This window comes from Triticum dicoccoides, chromosome 7B (genome assembly GCF_002162155.2).
Source record: "Triticum dicoccoides isolate Atlit2015 ecotype Zavitan chromosome 7B, WEW_v2.0, whole genome shotgun sequence".
In the NCBI taxonomy this organism is placed as follows: Eukaryota; Viridiplantae; Streptophyta; class Magnoliopsida; order Poales; family Poaceae; genus Triticum; species Triticum dicoccoides.
The window spans coordinates 68557195-68570693 of NC_041393.1; the positions used below are offsets into that span (position 1 = coordinate 68557195).

Here is a 13499-nt window from a genome sequence, read left to right on the forward strand (position 1 = left end):
CGCCACTTTGCACGCACACACAAGGGCTAGTGTGTGGGCATTTGCCATCTCGCTCACACGCCCGTCTCCTCTCCCACGCCCAAGCTGCTAGTTGCCATGTGTTTTCGCAGCGCACATGGCAACTGCCCCTAGTGTGCTTTATGAGTAGGTGGCAACTCTCTTTTTTTCACCCGAGTTGCCGTGTGTTTTTGCAGGATACACGACAACTGCCTAGTGTGCACGTAAGCAGATGGCAACTCTCTTTTACCGAGTTGCCATGTGTTTTTGTATGGTACATGGCAACTGCCCCAACATGCACGTACATGGCAACTGCCCTAACGTGCACGTAAGCAGATGGCAACTCTTCCTTTTTACATGGCAATTGCCCTAGCATGCTTGTGAGCACGTGGCAACTCTCTCAACTGCCTAGTGTTAGTATGTGGCAACTCCTAAAATTATAAAATTATGGCAACTACATTAGATCAGACCATACATGACAACTGCAGTTGAGCAACCATGACAACTGCAGTTGCCCGACATGGCAACCGTAGTTCAGCGATATGACAACTGCAGATAAACGAACATGGACGAGGGTCTGGACCATGGCAACTGCGAGCGCGCGGTGGGCGTCACGCGTCGCGTGCGGAACCAGGAGGGTACGAGGCCTGACATACGGGCGTGTGGGCGTTATCAACTACGCCCACACGCACGCGTGTGAGTGGGTTCGGGAGGGAAAAAAAATGTGTGGGCATTAGTTGTTTTGCCCACACGTAGGTGCGTGGGCTGGTTGCTGTCCATGCCACACGAAGCGTGTGGCACAACTACCCGATACACCACACGTGTGGCAGTTATCGGGACCCTTGACCAAAACTAATATGCAGATTGCAGAGTAAATAAAAACGGAGGAAGTAGTAGGCCTCCGGTGGAGTTCCGGAGAAATTACCAACCTTGCCATCGTACACCACGAGACCACATTGGCCGACCGAAAGAGCCTGTGCCTGTCTCGGGTATTGCTTCCCCAATCCCCACTGAAATCTCTACACGCTCGTCCTTTCTCGTGCCCTCCATGGCGCAACCCTAGGTACCTCGATCCACACCGCCGCCTCTCATTGTCTGGGTGACTGGGTCCAGCTCTGTCCGCCTCCCCCAAAGTCCGTCGCCCCCCGCCCCCACCCCGTCTATCACGCCGCCGCCGCCGCCGCCGCCGCCGCCGTCTACAGTGAGAAGCAGGATCTCGCCGCCGCCTCTTGACTTCAGCGACGGTACATCAAGGTCCAGCCGCCTTCGCGTCCTCCTCCAAGACCTCGGCGACGTTACATCAAGGTCGAGCCGCCGCCTGCTTCCAGGAATTCGCCGCGGCCTCCAATATCCTCTTCAATCCCTCCGCTTTGAAGGTAGCTGACCTCCTCCTTTGCAATTTTTGCTAGCCACAACAATCTGTTCACAAACTGGAGCCGTAGCTAATTGTTAGTCAAGAGACCTATACAGAGGTGAAGGGGAGTTGAGGGGTGGAGTCAAGTTCGAGGTGGGGTCGAGCTGCCCCAGAGACCCCCTAACCTTAGCCCTCGGCTGCACATCTGGTCGCTTGCAATTTCACCACCAACTCTTGTTGCAGGCCTGATCAGTTGAGATGTCGTTAACACGGACATCATCCACAGCCTCATCCTCAGCCTCGAGTGGAACCGCTTCTCCTCCCAGCGAACAGATCGGTGAAGAACATATCTTCAACAGGTGCGTAGACATCTTATTTATTGCGCGCGTGCCTGCAATTCGATGTGATCCTGTTATATTTCGTTATATCTCCCTGCCACTTTCACACGAGCTAGGTCATATAGGTAAACTAGAAGCATATTGTACTGGATTCTTAGGGCATATGTTTGGTTGGCAGCCACATTTTGCCACAACTAAGGTTAGGTGGGTGCCGCAGTTGTGGCAATACAAGATCGTTTGGTTGGTTGCCACCCGTTTGGGTGATTGCCATGCTAAAAAGCACGGACACGGGGACGGAAAGACGGGGATACGCATACGGGGATACGGGATACGGCATTTTTCAGAAACAGCCATTCGGGGATACGGCAAGTATATATAAAATAAATAAAAATATGCCATGTAATATAGAGTTAAGACAGAAAATTAGTGAGAAAGAAATCAAAATAGAGAATCCTGCCCCATTTGGTGTCTCTTTTTATCAAGTCCTTGATTGATCCTCGTCCTCCCATGCCATGCAACCTAACATCAAGCAGTACAAGGAGCAAGTATTCATCAATCATCATTCAAGTTCAACAGCAGCACAAGCATTCAACTAGCAACTAGCAAACATGACATGGGTAGCAACAGGCAGCAGCAAGTCAGCAGCAGCAGCAGCAGGCGGCAGCACAAGCATTCAAATAGCAGCATGATTACTACAATCATTCAAAGAGCAGCAAGCACACCATCCATTAGTTCAATGGAAGGAATCAGAATAAAAGAGATGAAGAAGTTGAGGAGAGGCTGCTGGGTTTGGAGATTGGGGAGGGTTACCTGCCGTTGGGAGGAGAGACTGCTGCCTGCTGGTGCTGTGGGGTAGCAGTCGCCGGTCGAGTGCAGGTGTCGCCGGCGGCGACGGCGTTGAGTCCAGGCGGCGGTGGCTTCGATCCAGGAGGTGGCGGCTTCGATCTAGGAGAGGCTGCGACCTGGGAGCACATCGCTTTTGTGTGGAAGAGATGCGATCGACTCATGTAAAACATAGGGTTTCGTTTTGGGCCTGTTATTGGGCCAGGCCGTATCCCAACCGTGTCACGGACGTATCCCACCGTATCCCCTCATTTTCTTTCTTTCTTTTTAATCGAAAATCAGGGGATACTGGGGGACACGCGTATCCTGCCGTATCCCGCCGTGTCCCCGTATCCCGCCGTATCAGAACAGCAGATCGGCAATTCCTGCCGTGTCCATGCTTTCTAGTTGCCATGTAACCTGCCATGGTTCTGGCAAAAATGTGTGTGTTTGTTTGGTAGCGAAATCTGATGGTCACCTCTGTTGAATGAATTGATGATGAGTTCACCCTCTTATGCTCATGCATGTCATGTCAGACATCATCTGGTAATTTGCATGAAAAAAATACCACTGTACCAAATTGAGCAATCTATTTAGCGTATAAATAGTTAGCTGTACAAGTGCTACAGAATAGCCATCACTTAGAATAATCCCTTAAACATCTCATACAATAGTTTATTATAGTAAGCTCTTGCACTGATTTACACAAACCAGTATGACAATAATATATTCCATGTCCATGCTATTATACATAAGCATCTAACAGTTCTAGCATCTAAGAGCTACTAACAAACATACATAGTTGGTCATATTAGTAGTACTAGACAAAAGCATCTAATTGTTCTTGTACTTGACATTAGTTCAGCAACCTTCAGTACCAATAACAGTCGGAACAACATCCAAAAGCATCTTCACCACAGCTCACACATACCCGCCATTAGCAGCAAAAGGAGGCCAAAAAACACCCAAAAGCATGTACTTCCAGGAACCAATAGTTGATGTTGATCTTTATGCTTGCAAATAAATTGGTAAACCCAAGTATCCAAAGTTTTGTCATGGCTGCAGGATAGAAAACTGCGGACACCCTCGTTGTCCGAGTGTGCATGATATTCATCGATAAGAATCCTATATTCAGTACCAATATTTATCGCCTCAAGCCTTTGCCACAATGCAGCATTGGGCTCAACAAATTGTGGCAACTGCACAGGAGGAAGATTTGCAAGAGTTTGTTGGATTGCTTTTATTGTGGTGGTGATATGTTCAATAGTATCAGTGAAACTACTTTTAGGCTGCTTCATCGGCTTCTTACTTGGTGGTTTTACACCTCTAGGTTGCTTTATACCAGCATGTGGTTTCTTAGATGAGCCAAAGCCTTCACTTGCTGCCACTTTATCACTTGGAGGGGTTGATATTGTAGGAGAGTCATTACCTTTAAGGTTAACATACTGTGAATATGTGGACAACTGGGCATGTCATTTCAGGATGCAAGTGGGGCCAGACTGCCCGCCAAGCCGCAATTCCGCCTAGCATACCACTAAAAGCTGCCGGACTGATCGCATGAGGTGAAGTAGGCTCGAGGGGAACCGCGCCTTACCTGAATCAATAGAATTGGATGTGAAGGGTTCGTCTCGCTCTTGTGGCCTGTCCTAGGATTCTTTCACTCTTCAACAGATAGAATTCCACGATGCGAACCTCCTCGCCGCGCCAATGTGCCGTCGCACCTTGCCCGGCCAGCCAAATTTTGGGGCCACTGTCATGTCTCTCCGCGTAGACAAGCACCTATGCGCCGCCGCCCCCTCCCCCAGAGACATCTGACCAACCGTAAAGGTCAATAGCCTCCCAATTCCCGAACTGCAAGTCCGGCCCTGCACTTAGTGTTCTTTGTCGCCTACTCGCCTCCTCTCCGATAGCCAGCTACCCAGCAAAGGTCCTGCTGCCATGCATGGCGCCATCCTTCCAAAACATGACTTGGACTCATGGAGCAGTGGGAGGTATCAGCCTTTGCTGTTACGGGAGATTATCAAATCCTGCTGCATGTCGGCAAGCAATATCGTAAGTAGTAAAACTGCATGCCAACTCTTCCTCTGTACAAGCGGAGCGGCACCATCATGCTGGGGCTTGTTTCGTGGTTAGTTGTCTGAACGTTCAACACTAATTGCGGGTTTGTGGCAGGCTTACGTGGGCTGCCACATTGCACCACACTTATCCTAGCGGACTGTTATGGCACTCACGAATAGCGGCAACACGTGGGCGCCCACTTGCATCCTGAATGTCATTCAGCTCTTGTGAGTTGCAGTTGGGTGATCCACTTTCATCATCCAAGCCTGTTTCTGGATCCATGGCAAGGGTACCATCAACATTAATGCCCAATAAAAGTTGCATTTCATGAAAGGACTTGATGGGGTTGGAGAGCAAGTGCCTAGCCCTGACCTGCATGCATGTGTATAATCTAATCAGTACCATAAAATTCTTTATGATAGTGTATTTTATATGAACCAAAAAAAAAAAACTACACTAAGTTGTTCCTTTTCAAACTTTGAAATGGCCACTTTACATTTGGCTGCATCAAAACCACCACTCGTATTCATAGCTGTTTGGACTATCTTCCAATTCTTTTTGTAGAGTCTTTAGTGACGATCATCTTGGTAAGTGGAACTCCCACAACGAACTCTTTGTTTAACGTATCAACACACTTCGTATGGTGTTGCTTTTTGAACCTGAAGCATGCATGTTGCTCTTTTTCGGTACTCGATGTAACAATCCAGCATCAGCTTGGTCTGTTCATTCCAACTTTATGGTTCTCTGCTGGTAAGCTCCATCGCCGTCCAACTTTTCCCTTTCCCTTTGCCATTGCCAATCCAATGAGAAGAAATGATTTCTTATGAAGTGATGAAATGAGCAACATTAAGCCACACAATAACGAGCAGAACCAGCCAGAAGACTAAAATTATTTGAATAATAAATAGCTTATATAGGCCATACAAGCAGCAATAGGTGTGTAGCGATGAAAACAGCATGGAGTCACAACAGCATGGGACATTAATGAGTATTGATTATGGGTACTCATATTACGTACCCCTGTACGCCGTACTGGCCTGTGTATACACATGCCCATGGGGCCCATGAAGGGGCTGACCGACCTAGGTGGTGTTAGCCGGGGTCCCCTAGAGGAAGGCTCGCAGGTTGCTTGGCGAGAGATCATGAGATTTACTCATAATATGGCCTGTAGTTCTGCTTGTACACAGAGAAGGTCACCGACATACCTTGACCATATAAAGGACGCCAAGACCTTGCAGGAAGGTCAAATTGTACACAAGTCGTGACCCTAGGGACAGGAACCCTATCAATCCTGTGCGTCTTGCCTAGTTTTGTTAGCCGTGAGTTAACCAACTCGGTGGGATCTCTCATTGTAATCACCCATTGTACTCTCATCTCAATTTTTTTTAACCACGCACGGGAACTGGATGTCAATAGATTGATAGATAAGAGTACATCTGGTCCATAACCAGGAGATACAAGCGAAAACTGAAAAAAAACCCCCATAAAAATCAACTATGACCTCCATGACCTGACCCGGCCAACAGGCAACAATGACCTGACTCGGCCAACAGGGAAGGAGCGACCTGAATCATGTCAGGACTACCAATTTTCCATTGCTTGCAATCATCCAATGGTGTGCATCGGTTTTGATCTGTTCTTAGACTCTCTGCAACGGTGTTTGGACCTTATCAAACACTCTTTTGTTCTTCTCTCTCCAGACCGACCACACGACCAGAATTATCAAGGAATTTAGAGTTTTCCTAGTCACCTGTTGCAGCCTCACTCGCTGAAGACCACCAAACGCGGAGCCGTCTATCTTGATATATGATCTAATCAAGGCAGCAGGGTTATTACTCACGACAAGGGGCCCCGAGCCTGGGCAAATCGTGTCCAAAGACCCCTGGTGACCTGAGGTGACGTCCCAGGTCCAAATAAATCATGCGCAGCTACCATACTGCTACAACCCTCCGGCGAAATCCTCCTATAGATAGGCATTACAACACACAATAAAATACTATTTGTCATCCTCAATGTTGTTGCTCTTGATGTTTTGATTAGCATCTGCTTGACCTATTTTATCTTTCCACATGCAACCTGCTAGCTGGTGCCTCTAAGTGCACTAGTCCGATCTAGCACTGGTCCCTATTAAGTGCCCATGCCCAACTCTCAAGACGCATCTCATGCTACACCCTATTTGCTCCTTGGTAGGGCTGTGTATCAAGAATCTTCATCATAAACATACTCATCACTCTACGATCCAATTGTGAAGTACACAACTTGCAACCACAATCTGTCCCACCGCACGCATATAGATTTCAAGTTGTTCTTCCACTGGCATGCAAAGTGTCTACCAAGAAACCACGTGATCTGAGATGGCCACAAAGGTTATGATAGGAAGCTTTTTCAACATCGTGCATGGCCACAAACGATTAGACCGCGTGAATGGTCTGATCCAACTCGTGGATCAATAAATTTGTCCATGGACTAGAGTGTAACCCCTAGTGGCAACAACGAATCAATAATAAAACATAAAAGGAGGCTTCTCACGGCTGTGCTCTCAGGAGCTTGGTCTGTGACAGTTAGTGTGTTAAACGATCTAATTGCTTCAACAAATAGGGGTTCAGCCTTCGATAATGATATCTGTTGCAACAGACTGTTTGCACAGTTCGCCCAGTCATCATCCATGCCAAAATACTCGATCAGGTGGCCTATGCATTTTATTATTTTGCTGTTAGCAAGCTTATTGCCCCCATTTCACACTATAACTCCATGCCCACTATGCATACATGCCAAGGAGGCAAGGGTACACTTAAGTCTAACAGAGAGTTAATGGCGGTGGGACATGATTTTTTTTGGTTCAGTTCGCTCCCCTTTTTATTTTTTATTTTTATTTTCGATGCAGATCAGTGGTATGCAGCCTAATTCACATGGACTTCACTTGTCATTAACAACTCACTACATGCAGGAGCATCCCTATTCACGCGTGGTACGAGTTAGTTTATATCCAAATTGGGATATATTGATGTGTACAGATATATACCAATTCAGTCACAATCTCTTGTTAAAATAGGGGTATAATTGGAAATGTTGCAATAACTACATGCTTGATTTCATTGGAGTATGAACAATGTGCTCATTTCAACGGTACCAAGGGGACAGAATCAAGCAAGTTTCAACACTACGAGGGGGTGTCCAACCTAGAAAGTTTCTGGTATTTGACAGCCTGGTACCGAGACCAGCAACTTATTGAATCGCCGGTCCAGTCTGATACTTAGAGGAGGAAGTACAAACTGGAAGGAAATAACTTAGTACTGGAGTGATGTGGCACTCTTGGTAATGGACCAGGTAGCTCACATTGTTCATGCTCTCGTCAAACTACCAATCCCATGGCAATGGACTAGTGGATGTTGTTTTCAAATATTTATCTTGGAATCTCATGCATATTTGAATTTGATATAGCGTAAAGAAAAATATGTGTATACCATATCGTGTATTTGCCAGTATGACAACCACTTTGCTGAAGAGATGCTTTATGCATGCACGCGTGTCACCAAATCAAATGTGCCTTGTTTTGATGCTCACTTTCAGAATTGAAACCAGCATCGCGGAAGCGGATTAGGAGCACTCGGGTGCTCCACCCCCCTATATTCAAAAATAATTTAATAATTCGAAAAAAAGTCAAAAAAATTCTGGATATATCTTTGAATCAAATATGACTAGGTATTGTACTCATATAAAAAGTTTGGCCAAGGAATGATTCTAGTTGACTTCAGGGAAAAAAAAACAAATTTATGACGACAATATAACATGAATAGTACTTGTATCTAGCACTTTTTGGGAAATGTTTGACCCCGGATACAATAAAAGTCATTTCCTATTTAATCTTTTTATACGAGTGCAATACTTGGTCATGTTTGATTCCATAAAAAGTTCCGGGATTTTTTGACTTTTTTTGAATTACTAAGTTATTTTTGAATATAGGGGGGCATAGCACCCGAGAGCTCCTATGCATTTTCGCCAGCATCGCCGTCTTCTAATCATTGCAATATTCCTTGCATGAATGATCTGTCGATATGAATATTGTATATGTGCTCACATGTACATGTGGTCTTTATTTATTTTTCCTCTATGAACAGCTTGTTTAGACAAGATACTTAGCTACAAAGTTGCATCGATACGGATACGCGTATCAGTATCGGGCCGATACCGATACGTAAATATGACATTTTCAGAAAGCGCCAATACAGGGATACATTTGACTATTTTTCTTAAAACAAAAATAAGCATGTATAGTTGCTATAATCATCAGATTACCCACTGGCCAGCAACAGCCAGTGACAAACACGTGTAGCATGAGAGAGAGGAAGAGGAACAGGAGACCGGAGCTGGCCAAGTGAGCAAACTTGCTGTTGCTTGTTGCAGGGGGGCGGCGAGTAGGTTCTGGCTGTTGGATACCGCCGGCTTGCTACCAGCGAGCTGCTGGTGGAGGAGCCGCCGCGTAGGCCATGAGGGGTCAGGAGAGGAATCGTGGTTTGCTGTGTGAGAGGAGAAAGAGGGGCAAGAGCCTGAGCCGCTGCATCTGATGGCGCCGCCCCCGTCTAGGTTGGGACATAGGGGATATTGGGTCAGAATATGCTCTGCTTAATGGGCTGATGATGGGCCGGAAGTATCCACAATGTATCAGGTAGGTATCCTGCACGTAGGGATGCAAAGCGGCGCCAGGATCCGTCCCGCTTCGTATACAAAATACAAAATGAGTAAAAGTAGTTGTAGCTTTTGTTAGATAAAGCTAGTTTATTTTGTACTAGCTGATTGATTTTGCGGGACTATGCGGGGATGCCCGCCTGCATCCCTAGGCTGCACGTATTGCGAATGAAGATCAATTGTTTTTAACACTATTTTCGGGGATACTCTACTGATCGCATCCAGCACGTATCGGGCTGATACAGATTCGCTAGGGCCTGGATGTATCCGTGTTTTCTAGTTATCTAATTGCCTTTTCATCGAATTTGCCGAGATAATTTTATGCTAATTCATCAATGATTATGCTTTAATGTGTTAATTTTGTTATTATACAGCAATGACTTTGCTGAGTTGGAAAGCTGGGGAGATCCCACTCCTAGACCATCGCCGTTTACTCTGAAGGAGCTGGGTGATGCCTGGGTTGCTGCTGCAAAGCGCCAGCTCATTCACAGGCCCAAGTCGCCGACCCGTGAGGAGCGGCTAAGGCGCCTGCGAGAGCATGATCTGAAGAGTTTGATGATAGCATTGGGCGTGTATGCTGAGCAAAACAATATGCAAGTATGTGACCAGAATCAAAATATTTAAGTTGGTGATATATTTTATTTAATCATTGGTTTATTACTATTCTGTTTATTTCAGACTACTTTGTTAGTTAATTAGTGGTTAGAATAGTTAATATCCCATGCCTTGATTTGTTTGTTGAATTAACAAAATGTTGTGGAAGTACAACTACACCTTGCTCCTACAAAGTGATAGATCACTAGTGTTGAAGGAACTACAACGTGTTGCTGGATACCAAGCGTGAGTTCAGTCCAGAACTCCTAGAACACAAGCTCCAATCCAAGATCTTAGATAAGAATACCAAGTTCTGTTATAGCCTTATAGGACCTCAATTATAGGGCTTTGGCAAAGCTTTACATCTTAACTTGTACTTATAGCTAAACACTCTGGAAAACAGTAGTTAAGGTTCAACTGGTACTCATAGCTAGAAGACTAGAAAATAGTAGCTAAGGTTAAGAAAACAAAAGAAATACAACTACATATGACTTAAGGACCATCTTATCTAGAATGGAGTAGAAGTAATAATGACTTGTGATTTTTTCTTTAATTTTCTTTATTGTTCCTCGTCATTTGCAGATTAGAAATGTAAACATATCTTGTCAGGCTTATTTGTTTACGCGCATCATTTTTATTTCAGCCTGCTGACCTTGAAGTTATAGAAGTGAAAGAAAGAAATCTAATCGACGAGGAGGGAAAGGGTTATGTGCATTTCAACTTTCTTGTGAAAATGCAACATAACCCATCTAGTTTGTTCTTTGCGGAGGTGCATCCGGACTGTAGAGAGGGGGAGGATGTGTATCTTTGCACTCCTTTGGAAGCTAATGACTCAGGTAACTATCTATTATGTTGTTCAGATTGATATTTTTTGTAGAAATTTTTGTTATGCATCTCTACTAATAATACACTTTCCCTGTTTTATAAGGTGACTGTTATGGGTGCAAGGACCGTGCAAAGGAGCTTCTGCATCCCAATAGCGGTGGCTACTTGGGTGGGCATATGGATATTGTTTTTCCCTTCATTTATGTAAGTGGTGAAGAAAGTGAAGACGAGGCCTGATTTCTCCTGGTTTGCATAGTTTCTTGTGGACATGAGTGTTAGTCGTAGCGTGACGTGCTAGTGGTCGCGTTTGACAAAATAGGGTGGTGCTAGTTAGTGGTCGTAAGGAAGGATGAATCCTCCTCACAAGACTTCAATATGCTTTTTTTCATTTTGATTTTGAACGCAGTGGTTCTACTCTGAGCAGAGAGGGAGCTACACTGGGAAAAACTACTGTAGAGAGGAAGCTTAAGACGGATGAATGTTTCCTGTACATCTTGTTCGCAGAATTTTTGTTTCAGTGCTTTAATTTTTGGGATAGTGTTGCAAAGCTAAGGGGTTGGACCATAGTATAATATATTACCTCCGTCCTAAATTACTTGTCTTAGATTTGCCTAGGTATGGATGTATCTAACACTAAGTAATTCAGGACGGACAGCGTATTATTCTTGTATATGCCTGTAGCTTGGCAGCTGGATTAAGTTAACTCCAGGAACAAGAAAACCTTATATGTGCACACCATTGTTTTACGGGATTCTCAAATCATAGAAACAGGAAGAGTAAAGGATTGGGATGTCATGTCCACTCCAATCCTTGGGAATTTTTCATGATGTCTCATCTAATAAGCTAACGCTCTGTTTGGATGTAGATATTCAAGGCCTTGGCATTGAATTGACTCCAATGCCAAATATCCAAGACATTGATATTGAGCTTCAATGCCAATTCTAGTGTTTGGATGTTTATGTATTTGGCACTTGAAATCTTAAGTGAGCAACAATGCCAATTCATGTTTGGATTGACAAAGCGTGGAATTTATCAGTTTCATAACATTCATAATTTACCATTGATTATACAACACACACACAAATAAACATGCATCAGTTGGCTACTAGTACTATCTTGCACCGATGTTGTTGCATATACTTTTGCACTTCCGTACGTAGTTGCCTACTTGGTAAAGCCAAGGACTAATGTTGCTGTCACGAGTAGAATGAGCAAATGGAGGGTAGCGGTGCTTGTCAGGTGCTGCATAGTACTACAAGGCTGGGGATGCGACATATGCCTGCAGTTCATGGACCTGCTTGCGGCTTCCTGGGCATGCTGGCCGGCGCCATCGGCCACACATTCAGCATGCTCGTCCACCATACCAAATGATTCTCTCCTGCTTGTCATCCGCACCAACTGGCCGCACTCCCATGTCAGGACTGTCACAACACGCCGAGCCGAATAGTCTGGCATTCCGTCGAGCAGCTGTTGGGCACCATATCGCAGGTGTCTTCCCACCTAAGCAACGGACATGAACTGGACCCTGCCCTCGAAGATGTCGGTCATGGAGTCGCCTCTGTCCATGCTTTCTTGTGTCGCCTCCGCTGTGGCAGAGCGGCCGCATGGATCGTCGGTCGATCTTGGTGGTGATGTACTGGTGCACGTCGTCGAGCTGCCCGATGCGGTTGGCGAACGGGGGCTCGAGCGGTGCAAGTATGACAAGGCGGCACGACTAACCATGGCGCACAGGTCGGGCAGCAGGAGCTCCCGCACTAAGCCGGAATGGGAGAGTGATGCAACGGATGGCCGGAGTTGAAGTGGCGGCAGGGGAAGGATGCACTACTAGGGAAAAGCCTAGCAGCAGCGCGGGTTTTAGGCCTATCAGTAGCGCGGGAAAGAGCGATACTGATAAGGCGCTACATCTAAACCTTAGCAATAGCGCACCTAGATCCACGCTACTGCTAAATTGACTTAGTAGTAGCGGTTCTTCAAAACCGCGCTACTGGTAATTAGTAGTAGCGCTTCTCCTTTCCCACGCTACTACTATTATTTAGTATTTTATTTCTTTTTTATTTCATGTTGTATTCATACACCTTTACACAAGTTTTCATACAACAGGAATTTAGAGATTGTTTTTACATCATAATGAGTTATTACATCACGAGGTGAAAGAACCGTGGACTAGTTTCAAGTGAATGTCCATCCACTTGAAACTAATCCGCGGTTCTTTCACCCAATGATATAATAATATCATCATCATCATCATATCATTAACAACTTATCATCATAATACATCATTGTCATATAACACCTCCTCAAGATCATCGTTTTCATCAATGACATCACATAGCAAATTGGTCACTAGTCGTAATCACAAGTACTCCTCATTATCAACTCTAACACATTACCACATAATAAACATATTGTACCTCATAGAACCTACTACATTCGATTAAGACCTACTACATTTTCTAAGGTAAAATAGCAAAAAACAAGATAGCCCCTGACTCTCCATTATGGAGAATGGAGATTAGCCTGTCTCCAATTCTTGCCTTTCGTTGAATGTTACTTCCAAGAACCTCCTTGCGAATGTCCATACATTTCTTCCATTCTTTGATGATCATGTGTTCACCGGTTTTAGAAATCCGATATGCCTGGCAGTATGTTCAGAACTGAGAGGCGACCATTCAGAGACATCAGATGAGGCACACAATCTATCGGGAGTTTCTGTTAAAAAACATAATAATAACTTCGTAGTTAGCAATGATGTACTAGTTTTAGAAGTATGCAAAAGATGCACGGATGTCGTAATAGTAAAAAAATCTTACCAGAGTATCTCCAGA

At 45.0% G+C, this 13499-nt stretch overlaps 1 protein-coding gene across 1 annotated transcript; it reads left to right on the top strand.

Moving 5' to 3' along the window:
* The first annotated feature begins 976 nt into the window (after positions 1–976).
* On the top strand, positions 977–11221 carry LOC119341536. Its single transcript, XM_037613408.1, has 5 exons — positions 977–1373; positions 1595–1710; positions 9630–9852; positions 10493–10685; positions 10778–11221. The coding sequence occupies exons 2-5, from the start codon at positions 1610–1612 to the stop codon at positions 10909–10911; spliced, it is 651 nt and encodes a 216-aa protein (XP_037469305.1). The 5' UTR covers positions 977–1373; positions 1595–1609; the 3' UTR covers positions 10912–11221.
* Positions 11222–13499: the final 2278 nt, after the last annotated feature.

Coding starts and splice junctions, on each gene's coding strand:
- LOC119341536 (XM_037613408.1), top strand. CDS start 1,610: ATGTCGTTAACACGGACATCATCCACAGCCTCATCCTCAGCCTCGAGT. Junction 1,711..9,629: donor GAAGAACATATCTTCAACAG/GTGCGTAGACAT, acceptor GTTATTATACAG/CAATGACTTTGCTGAGTTGG. Junction 10,686..10,777: donor TTTGGAAGCTAATGACTCAG/GTAACTATCTAT, acceptor CTGTTTTATAAG/GTGACTGTTATGGGTGCAAG.